An 11,758-nucleotide genomic window follows, 5' to 3' on the forward strand; every position below is an offset into this window, starting at 1 on the left:
AGCGGTCAGCTGAATCTGACAGTTGTATCATGTATCAGCAACAATGTGTACCTAATTCTCCACGAGTACAAGATGGCGGCCAACATGGCTATTCTTTTAGAAAGAAAATTGTTTTTCCGATTTCTCGGCGCCAAAAGGTATTGATTGACTCTCACTTCAAATTTGTCTTTTCTTATGTTAAATCTTTTCTTTTTATATTACCTTTTTTCATTTTATCTTTCCAAGTAGGAAGCAATTAGTTTGGAATTTTGGTTCCAACTATACTACTGGTGAGTTTTCTAAGTTTTGTAAATAATTCCGTAACGGTTACGTCTCAGTTTTTTAGCACAGTAGAGATAATTTTTTATCAAATATCAATTTTTTGTGTGTAAAATACATGGATCTAACAGAGTTAAAAAAATAAAAAAACAATTAAGAAAAAAAATTTTAACAACTAGTTCAGTAGTGTTCTTAGCTTAGGATCTCTTAATTTCGTAGGATTTAAAAAGATTATTTTAATAAAAATTAATTAAGATATTTATGAAACTTTACTTCAAGTATTATGATAATTTCAGTTAAATTGAAAACAACCAGAAATTTTGATTTAAACTCAGATTTCTAGCTTGATGTGTAATACTTTGTTTTAGAAACTACGTTAGATGTTTTTTTCCAATCTTGTTACAAAAACTAACTTCCAATGAGGGAGATTCATGTTTCTAAAGCGATGGGTGAATTAGTTATAAAGAACTTGACGGTGATTCAGTTGGCACAGCTTAAAGTTTTCAAAGGGAGGTCAGAGTCATGAATTTCTGTGCACCGCACCTTTATGAAGTGGTTTATACTACTTCCTTTTCTAGCACATTGGTAGGATCTGGTTCAGGATGGTGTCTGGTTTAAATTTCAGGCCATATTCAGGCTCTTGTCAGCCAGAAATTTTCATATGGGTTGATTCTACCAAACTGATGTTTGTATTTTGGCAATCCTGAATTATAAGACTTTTGTGTCATTGACTTAAAAAAAAATTCTTTCCCAAGGGAGAGGGGGTTATAGGCTCTTCAAATTCCTCCCTCCCCCCCTCAGTCACATTCCTGATATTGGTGAGTTGACCACTCTTTGGGTGTGTCTCCTCTTTAGGCCCGAGAGCAATTAAGAAGGTTGTCATTGCCAACAGAGGTGAGATTGCCTGTCGTGTCATGAAAACAGCCAAGAAAATGGGGATAAGAACAGTTGCTGTGTACAGTGATGCAGATGAAAATTCCATGCATGTAGACACAGTAAGTAAATTATGTTAATTATTACAAAATTATTTCAAATGGTGGTCAGTTACACTTAGGTTAAAGAAATATTCTAGATCTGTGTTTTTCTTGGTCATGCCGTAAGTTGAACATAGAATGCTGGAGAAATAAAAGAAATTAACACTCTGTGATGATAATTAATTTTTTTAGACAAAAGTTATCATAGAAATTTTATTTTGCTAAATGCATTGTTGATCTAGAAAAAATATATCACAAATTTTATGATGATTCTAGCTGCAAAAATAATAACAAAGCAAAGTTCTCCACAACTTACAGATTAGATAAAGTATATTTTTAACTGAGTGTACTTTTTTAAATTTCTCAACTTTACTTTCAGGCTGATGAAGCCTTTCACATTGGGGCAGCTGCATCTCGAGAAAGTTATTTGAAAATGGAGAAAATCATTGAAGTTGCCATCAAAAGTGGAGCACAGGTATAAATTAAAAAAACTTTAATACTGTTTGATTTTGCTGGGAGTATCTGTGGTTTATTCCAGAGTCCAGGGCACTTGCAGTTATGTCACTACATACGTCTTTAATTTCTGGTGTTTATGTCTACACCAGTCCTCTCATTCTCTCTCTGATTTAGGCCATTCATCCAGGCTATGGCTTTTTATCAGAGAAACCAGAATTTGCTGAGCTTTGTGAGAAAGAAGGGGTAATATTTATTGGACCACCAGCTTCAGCGATCAGAGATATGGGTATAAAGAGGTAACTAAGAAGATTCACTGTAACCCTTTAACTCTCATGAGTGACCAAGGCAGAATTTCTCCTTACAGTATTAATACAATATCAACCCAATAAGTGATAAGAATAAAGAAAAATATCAATTTGGGGATAATCAGTTGATCCAATACTAAATTCTCTGAACTAACATTATATGAAATGTATGGTTGCCAGTAAGGAGAAGTACAAATTTGATCCAGGATTTAAAGGGTTAAAATTACTTGAATTGCAAATTATTGCCTGCAATCTTGGTCTGATATCTTGCATTTTTTATTGCAGTACATCAAAGGCCATCATGGGTAATGCTGGAGTGCCAATCATTGAAGGTTACCATGGTGATGACCAATCAGATGAGAGATTGAGACAGGAGGCAGAGAAAATAGGGTAAATGTTTTTTGTCTTCAATCAAGTGTGGTTCTTGACTGTTGTTCTCTTCAGTTCATATTCTTTGGCTCTCTTTTTTTATCCAGATATCCCGTCATGCTCAAGGCTGTCAGAGGTGGAGGAGGAAAGGTTTGTTTGCTTGGAAAATAGCAAAAACATTCATTTTTCTCTTTTCAATTGCAAGGGTCAAAATTCCTCATGATCATGGTCAGTTCTCCCAACTGCTTTGGATTCATTACATTCTGAAGCTCTGATCTTTTAAACCTTTTCCCAGGGGATGAGAATTGTAATGAAGCCTGAAGATTTTGATGATGCCCTTGAGTCAGCTAGAAGGGAATCTTTGAAGTCCTTCAATGACGACAACATGTTGGTGGAGAAGTTTGTAGACACTCCCAGGTATCTGGTTGCACTCGAATGGCACTTCTGCTGCATAAGCGCTTTACACCCAAACGTCAGTATGCATATTCTCCATACTGATCTTTGTACATTTACTAAGGTGCTGACAAGGAGAATTTGTTTAACAATCAATAGCTTCTTTAGTTGGTGATCATTTTTTTTATTCTCATGACTTTAATGTGTGATTCAGGGGTGATATTATGAGGAGAAATTAGATGTCAATCACTCTTAGAGGTCAAAGAGTCAATTTAACTTTTGGAAAGGAAATGCTGAAAATTACAGGAACTTGTCTCATTCTTTGTTTTTACTGATGCTGAAAAAAAACTTTCCTCCACACTTCTCAAACTCATTAATAATTCGTGCTGAGAAAACAAAGGAAATTACAACTGTGAAGGAGGTTTGGATATGTGATCATAATTCTCATAAAATTTGGTTAACTTTTGCTTTGATTTTCTCCAAGAATTATAAATGGTTTGAGAAGTTATATAAAACATTCGAAAGAGTGTTTCATCTGAAATCCAAACACCCTGAAGTTGGTTCAAAAAACTTGGCCACGCCTCATTTTTTAACCACTTCTTGGTGTTTGGATATAGGAAGAAACACACTTCTTCATGTTTGATATATTACTTGATTAACCTGCTTTTTTCAGACATGTAGAGGTTCAAGTATTTGCTGACACCTTTGGCAACACAGTGTACTTGTTTGAGAGGGACTGCAGTGTTCAAAGAAGACATCAGAAAATCATTGAAGAGGCTCCTGCCCCAGGTGTATCCTCTGAGGTGCGGCAGAAAATTGGTGAGGCAGCTGTGAGGGCAGCAGAGGCAGTTGGTTATGTTGGAGCAGGTATTGATGTTTACCATGCATGGTCAGAAACTCTTTATTGAGCACTCAGAAATTTGTTCAGGAAACTTGTTTATTGAATCAGAAGGGACAGATCGTCATATGATCGAGGGTGACAGATACAAGATCACATTGAGATTACAAGATTCAGAGCAAAACTACAGGTTTATATCAATAAGCCTAGAACTTTCAACTCTCAAAAGAGAACTACTGTAGGCCAGGATGTAAGATCTTGTCTTGTTAAAGGTCTGCCTTCATTAAGATTTTAAGACTTTAGGAAAGTTATGTGAAGTAACCATGGCTATTAGGAAAAAAAAAGATTGCAAGAACTGTAAAATTCTAGTAAAATAGTTAACCCTTTAACTCCCATGAGTGACCAAGACAGAATTTCTCCCAACAATATCAAAAGAATATCAACCAGATAGTAATGAGAATAAAGAAAAATATTATTTAGGGGATTATCAGTTAATCCAATACCAAATTCTCCAAACTAACATCACTAGAACTATGTGGCAGACAGTTAGGAGAATTACTAATGAAATCTTGGGAGTTAAAAGCATCTTTTTTTTTTGGATTTGCACCAAAGGTACTGTTGAGTTCATTATGGATAAAGACCAAAATTTCTACTTCATGGAAATGAACACACGTTTACAGGTAAAGAGAGTACTCTAGAACGATGAGTGTTTAAAGTCATTGAGTATTGATGATATTATGCTTACCCTGTTTGTCCTTATGCCAGCCAACACTCACTTGCCAAAGACAGTAAGAAGAACGTAAGATGTATCAATCGTATTGAAGCTTTATTAACCTGATATTGACCTCAGCATCTTCTCTGAGATGTGAAGTTTGCCAGTCACCTGTGGAAGTTCTGTAGCTCCTGCGCACTTTAGTATGCAAGACGCATGCCACATATGAAGCTGATAATGGTTTAACATACCATAGAGTTCTTGATAACTCAGTAGTGGAGCTTGGAGTGCAAAACCCGAAGGTTCTCGAAATCCGACCAAATCCGACCAAATCCGAAGCTTCGGCTTCCTGAAGATAACTCAGATTTTCTCGTCGCCTCATGCATCTTTGCAAACGAATTACATTCTTCTTTACGTTGGGAATTGTTGTTATTTAGAGTAAGGTAAAATGAAGGGGGTAAGTTTCTAAAGAAACTGTGGTGCTGCGTCGGTGGGAGAGTATAACAGGGTAATTTAGTATTATCAACTGAGTTAATAACGTAAATTGGCCACGGTAAAGAGTTTGAAAGTTGACGTTTCGAGCGTTAGCGCTTCGTCATTCGCACTGATGAAGGGCTAACGCTTGATAATACTAATTTAACGTGTTAATGAGGTGGAGTGGACGAACAGAATTCTTTTGTACCCATCAGGTGGAGCATCCTGTGTCAGAGATGATCACAGGACAGGATCTGGTGGAGTGGCAGCTGAGAGTCGCTGCAGGTGAAGCCTTACCACTCACACAGGAGGATATCAAGCTAACAGGACACTCATTTGAGGCTAGAATTTATGCTGAAGATCCTGATAGGTATGCTGTACTTCGTGTTATTTCAGCCTTGTCATCTTTAGTGGAGTTCAAAAACGAATTTTATGCTGGAAAATATTGCAACGAAGGCGATGCCTTGCCTTCCATAGAAGAGCTTTTTTACGAAGGGATTATTCGCGAATTCTGACTGTTGTTCTAATTGATTTTTTGTATGTTCGTTTTTCCTTTTAGTGATTTTCTCCCTGGCGCAGGCCCTCTACTGCACCTTTCAACACCGCAACCATCTGACACAATCAGAGTCGAAACAGGAGTACGACAAGGTATGTACACCACATTGAGCAATTTATACCACCTCTAATTCTATTGGATTATGCAGGTCTAAACACTCTGAAATGTCACTAGTCTTCTTCAGTGAGGTTCCCTATACTAACCAGCTTATGTCCAGCGAGACTTCAGGCTGCCTATTAAGGGCGATTTTAGGCAGGAGAATTCCAAACCGGCCTTTTTTTTTTAACTTGAACTAGCTTTTACCGTTAAGCATATGAGTCTTCAGTGCTTGAAAAAGTACGGAAACTTCTAGACCTCAAGAAAGGTATTGAACTACGTTTAGATTAGGTTCGAAAGACTGGAAAGGACTATCGAGATTTTGACAAGTAAGAGCGTAATTGTCGGGTCAGATTCAAAAACGGACCTCATTAAAAGTTGGAAAATTGAAATAAGGTTTGAAAGACTGAAAATAACTATTGAGATTTTTCTAATTTCAATTTTAAGCTCTGTGTTCGGACAATGTGCTTGTCTTCTGATAGTTTCATTTATAACTCAATCTTTATTGCAGGTGATGAAGTATCAGTGCATTATGATCCAATGATCGCAAAACTTGTAGTTTGGTCGGAAAGCAGGGACCAAGCTCTGAGTTTGTTGAAAGAGTCTCTGCAGCAGTATCATGTATGTATCAGGTTTATTTCCGTACTTTACGAGGCCTCTTCTCTAAGGCGGTTGGGCAAATCACGCCTTACGCTGGTTTATAATTTCACGAATCGTGCTCGCTTTTTTGCATATTCACACGCCTTATACTAATTTTGGCCTTAAGTTCTTAACCCCTAAGAGTGACTAAAATCTAATTTCTCCTTAAAACATCACCTCTGAATGAAAGATGAAGGTCATGAGAGTAAAGGAGATTATCACTAACTAAAGAAGCTCTTGATGGCTGTACAAATTCTCCTCGTCAGCACCTTAGAAAATGTATAGGGAGCAGTGAGGAGAATATGCATACTGATGTTAGGGAGTAAAGGGTTGATCACGTGTCATGTATAAACCCTTAACCACCTTCTGAAATCATACTAACCTTGTGATTCTAAAATCACGCTCGCGCGTCGTACTTTTTCGATTTTGAAATTACGCGAATGATTTTTGAGCAAATTGCACTCAGCCCAGTAAGCATCATTACTGACTTGCCTAACACTTAAATTTGTTGAAAAGAAAACATCCATCATCTTTTGCATATCCATCATGACTATTTAAATAGTTTAGAAAGAAAATTCAATTTTGAGGTTATCAAAATGTTTTACCTGAAGGAGTGGATATGGGAAAAGAGCGCCCAGCAGTGTTTGTAAAACCCTTTTTGCTGAAAGTGGCTGTTACTTGATATTCTCTTTCAATAGATCGTGGGATTGAATACAAATATCGGCTTCTTGTCAAATCTGTGCGAACACAGCCATTTCAAGGAGGGTGACGTTCACACTGATTTTATTAAGGTGGGTTGAAAGAGTTTATGCTTTCAAACCTTTTAGGTCTTTGAACTTCACTCGTGTCGAGTCAGCTAAAAAAATGCTGTATGTCATCTAGCAACTTAGAGCTGACACGCGCATGCGTAGATATGACTTTCTTGGCATCGACAAAATCGATCTCATATAAACGAATATGAACTTGGTGACTCTGAGTCAGTTGCTTTTGTTTACATGTTAATTTTCATAGTAAGGAAAAAAGCCAGAATAACAAGAGTTGCACTTTTCTTCCAATTTTTTATCCGTCGCGTTGCAGTGTTCTTTAATATCTGCCCTTTACAATCTTGAGTAGTTTCTGAAATCTTCGTCATGCAACCTTAGGAAGTTATCGAATCATCTTCGTCAATTATCGGAAGTCATCGTAACTTCTTCGAGACTTTTCGGAAATTGTTTTAACACATCTCGAAAATCCGGATAATGCGCTATTGGTAATAGAAACATGTATTTTTTGTCAAGTTGAATTATCTGCACTTAAAATTCCCTGCAGCAACATTATCAAGACCTATTCCCAGTAAAAACACCGCTGAGCCACGAAATACTGGCGCAAGCAAGCTTGGGACTCTTATTACTCGAGAGACAGGAGCAGGAAAAACGAGCTGCGCTCTCTTCTGGTGAGAACATCTATGTTGACGTATTGTATGCACCTCATGAGATGTTACGGACGTATTTGGCTTCCAGCATTGTTCATTGTACCTCTGTCCGTGCTGGTAAAGTGCCAGGCAGGTGGAGGGGATGAGTGACGCTAACATCACTTTTTTTCATTCGCAAGACGGACTCCGCCGAAAAGCAAGGACTGCTCGTATGCATACGCATACACGCACACGCAGTCGCATACGCATGCATAATGTTGTATATAGTTTATAAATAATATTGGAATTGTAATATAGCATATTTTATTTTATTTAAGCTTATTTTCTCGAAGATATTAGCTCTACAGCTACACTTAATTTCGAGCATAAATAAAGTATATGTATGTATGTATGCTCGTCGTCTAAGCTTTCTTTGGTTTAAAAAAATCGCGGAGATTTCAATCCAACCTGAATGGGAAAGTTAAAAAATGAAAACGTGATAGCACGCCTGAAAATTCTCATTCACATCTTGATGGTATTATATTTCGCTTTGATATTTTATTTATTTTAGCATATTCCTGATTTTTCTTCCTATCTTTGCAGATCCGCTTTCAGTGTGGAATTCTAATGTGAGCTTCAGACTCAATAATGTTGCGAAGAGAAAAATACGACTTGACGATGGTGATAGAAGTAAGGGAACTGAATTTTGTGTTGCTGGTTTTGCTCAGAATTTAAGATTTTGAAAATGCTTTTGTACTGGTTTACTGTCATTCAAATAGGTAAAGGGATCTGGAAGAAGATAGGTTAAAAAAATTATACTGAAAAATCGCCCGACCGTAAAAGTTTTACGGCCCGTTAAGAGTAAGTCACTATGTACCAGAAATTTATCTCTTGTTTTGTCAATGAAGGAAATCGCGGTATTTTTATTAAGTAACTTCTTGCTTCGATCCTGAAATATGAGCGTTACACCCTGCCCAACCTTAAATGATACGCTAAACCGTAATTTATACCGCGATTAACACAATTGATAGCCTTACTCTAAATCGTGAGGCAAACGATTAAACGTTCATTTTTCTAAAAAAGCCACGATGAACAACAACATTCTGTTTCAGAGGTTTACATCATTGTTTCCTACAACAAGGATGGAACTTATAATTTAGAGGTAAGTTTAGAAGAAGCGGTATGTCTTACTCTATAACATCGAAACAAGGAATGTTTTAAACTAGGCTTTGGACAAATTTTTGTCTTTTGAAAACGTTTGCTATTTAATAAAATTTATATACATTTTTGTATTAACCCTTTAACTCCCATGAGTGACCAGGACAGAATTTCTCCTTGCAATATCAATACAATATCAACCAGACAAGTGATGAGAATAAAGAAAAATATCAATTTGGGGGTAATTAGTTGATCCTATACTAAATTCTCTGAGCTAACATTATAAGAATTGTATGTTTGACAGTGAGGAGAATTACAAATTTGATCAGAGAGTTTAAGGGTTAATATGTTATGGGGTAACCAAAATTTGTTGTTAACTGGAGAATAACGCAGCATCTTGTGGCAACATTTTACAACTCGGCCATACCTAAGTCCCAGGGTAGAGCTTTTCCTAATGGGGACTCGGGGATTAAGATATATCCAATACGAAATTACTGTGAAATCATGTTCAAAATGTTTTTTTATCTTATTTGTGTTGCACAGATCGATGGCCGACGCATGCACGTTAAAGGCAAGCTACAGACAGAAGATTCACGAGTTAGCCTCACAGCTAATGTGGATGGACGTGTCTTCAAGTCTTGGCTTGTTGACTTGGAAGGAACCCTGCATATATTTACCAAGGTACATGTACGAATTGGAATTTGGATCGCAGCACTAGTTATTGCGGTAGCTTTAGTAATTCAAATTTACTTATGAAGTAGTTTTCCACTAGATGCCGAAGGTCATCTGGGTTTTCACTGGTTTTTCTTTAATGTGCTTTGTGATTGGTTCAGAGACACGCGCCATATCTTCTCAACCAATCAGTGCAAAACTAAAACAAATCGCCGCGTGGTTGTCCGCGTTTTCCCGCGCTTAAGGCTTATTACCTAATTCCCAGTGGCGATTGTCGAACGGCAAGCTGAATATTACATTTTGGTTCCTATCTTAGGATGGCTGTCACAAATTACAACGCCCTGTTCCCAAGTTCTTAAGGGGCGGTCCATCAGCTGTCTCCCAAGGTTCCGCGGTAGCACCAATGACAGGCACTGTTGTAAAGGTACGTTACGCGATACTTTCTCTTCCCTCCCCCACCTCTTCCTCGTTTTGACTGTCAATTTTTGGAAGACAAGTAAGGTTACAATTATTAGGCAAAACGCTTCGAAAATGTTCTTTGAGCCTTACTAGAGCATTGACTCTCTTTAAGTCCTTTTTTTTTCGGCGAAATTCGTGAAGTGTTAAAAGATGAAAAAATATCGCTTAACTATTCAAGAAGCGAAATGTTTTGAAGACCGTAAATTTCGTGTACGCAATCTTGAAATTCCGAGCTCACCCGTTTCGGGTGTCTCTTCGGCTCCCTTCGGAAGGGAGACGCTAACGACGAAGAACTTCCGAAAACCGTCGAGTGGAATAGAATTGGAATCATTGGGTTCTCATGGCTGTACTTTTTTTTTCAAGCATGGTGAAATTATCCTCTGCTGTTGGTATGACACGCTATTATTTGTAATATCTTGCGCAGGTTTTCGTGGAGCCAGGACAGACGGTCAAAGAGGGCGAGACGCTAGTTGTCATGGAAGCCATGAAAATGGAAGTGAGTGAGATTTCTGTTTTTTGCCGCTGGTTCTTACTAAGACTGCAGTAAAATTAAAGGGAGGGGAGGGAGGAAAAACGATAAAAGAAGAGGATAGGCCTTAAAGCAAAGCTGCTCAACCGTGAGTTGCATGACCTGATTACCCTTTCACTGTTTAATGGTAAGCAGTCTGTATCCAGCGCTGGAAATTCAATTTAATTTCTTTAACGAATACACGTTTTGTTTTGTGTAGGCCTTCCCGCTTAATGGTAAGCAAACCAGTTGCAAACTGTTTCCAGCGCTGGAAATATAATCTAGGTCATTTCATTTTCTTTGTCGCCTGACTGGCTCAAAGGAGTGTCATTGACGCGACATATGGGAAGCCGTGAGCGAAAAATGCTTGTGATTTTCAAGGAATTACCATTTTTTTTGCTTTTTTTGCAGCACGTAATTCGGGCCCCGAAATCTGGTGTGATTGAAAAAGTGTTGTATTCTTCTGGCCAAGCTGTGCACAGGCATGCGCAGCTAGTACAATTCCAGGAACAGGGAGAGGAACAAAAATCTGAAGACGACGACGAGGAAGGGCCTGAGGCCGAGTGAAAAAAATTGACATCGCGCGGACTGGCCTGGTGGCTGGTTACGATTGTTAGAGGCAACTCCAAAGTTAATATTGCGTTACAAAGATTTGAATCATCGAATTGCGGTTGTGGTCATCAATTTGATGAGACAGATAGATGAGAAGTACTATAAATTCCTCGTTTTCTTTCAACGGAGTTCTGCAATATCGCAGAGGGAAAGCTTAGTTATTTCGAGGGAAGTGGTCAATTTGTCACACAATACAAGAAAGTCACGGTTACCGTGTCGCCTCTTTCGAGCGTGTACCGTATGTGGACTGGGGCGAAGATGCAGTGCGAGGCATTGGAACTTGCAATTACTTAAAAAATTTGAATCTAAGACCAGAGTAGGTTATTGCTCTCGGTGTGTATTTTAAACAAGCAGTGCTCCTAAAGGAAATCTGAATCAAAGAAGAAAACCTATATTTTTAATGGTAATGTATTTTAAATTGCAACTTAACTTTCATTTCTTGTGCGAAATATTGACATGAATATACAAATGTAAGCAAAATTATTTTCCTATTCAATCAAATGTTGGCTCTAGCTTATCCGTCAAAAACGTGCATTGAACAAGACAAGTTACATTTGGCATATTGGTATCGGAACTGGGTGGAGTTTGTTGCAAAAACTCAGAGGATAACGTGTGATTGATTAAAACAATTGGGAAGCTTCTTAATTTTACATCGCAAGAAATTGTTCAAAATATAATCTGAAGTGAAATCCGAATTGCGAAACTGAAATGCAGCTGAGTGTTATCTCTTGTAATATTGTATACGAGAAGATGAAGTAAATGATTAACTTGCGAAGTGTCATTTAAGAATGATTTCTCCGAAATAAAAACCGGATAAAAGCACATGCAATGTCAGTAGTTATTGACAGAGCGATGAGGTTATTGGCTGAGTGAGAGGGCTAGACGGGAA

General features: G+C 37.8%; 1 protein-coding gene across 1 annotated transcript; it reads left to right on the plus strand.

Annotated features, from left to right (window-relative positions):
- The first annotated feature begins 29 nt into the window (after positions 1 to 29).
- On the plus strand, positions 30 to 11,691 carry LOC113677731 (methylcrotonoyl-CoA carboxylase subunit alpha, mitochondrial-like). The gene is made up of 21 exons (XM_089210173.1): positions 30 to 137; positions 226 to 269; positions 1,114 to 1,253; positions 1,612 to 1,707; positions 1,863 to 1,984; positions 2,279 to 2,383; positions 2,470 to 2,512; positions 2,658 to 2,779; positions 3,429 to 3,622; positions 4,206 to 4,273; positions 4,995 to 5,149; positions 5,339 to 5,427; positions 5,943 to 6,052; positions 6,769 to 6,861; positions 7,379 to 7,502; positions 8,064 to 8,150; positions 8,573 to 8,622; positions 9,162 to 9,299; positions 9,607 to 9,714; positions 10,174 to 10,245; positions 10,669 to 11,691. Exons 1-21 carry the CDS (start codon positions 73 to 75, stop codon positions 10,822 to 10,824), a joined length of 2,181 nt encoding a protein of 726 aa, XP_089066299.1. The 5' UTR covers positions 30 to 72; the 3' UTR covers positions 10,825 to 11,691.
- Positions 11,692 to 11,758: the final 67 nt, after the last annotated feature.

Source organism: Pocillopora damicornis, chromosome 6, assembly GCF_964200805.1.
Source record: "Pocillopora damicornis chromosome 6, jaPocDami1.2, whole genome shotgun sequence".
Lineage (NCBI taxonomy): Eukaryota > Metazoa > Cnidaria > Anthozoa > Scleractinia > Pocilloporidae > Pocillopora > Pocillopora damicornis.

Bases quoted from the DNA above. Each gene is read 5' to 3' on its own strand.
- LOC113677731 (XM_089210173.1), top strand. From the start codon at position 73: ATGGCGGCCAACATGGCTATTCTTTTAGAAAGAAAATTGTTTTTCCGA. The intron at 270-1,113 runs GTGAGTTTTCTA...TCTCCTCTTTAG, and splicing joins TGGTTCCAACTATACTACTG to GCCCGAGAGCAATTAAGAAG. The intron at 8,151-8,572 runs GTAAGGGAACTG...ATTCTGTTTCAG, and splicing joins ACTTGACGATGGTGATAGAA to AGGTTTACATCATTGTTTCC.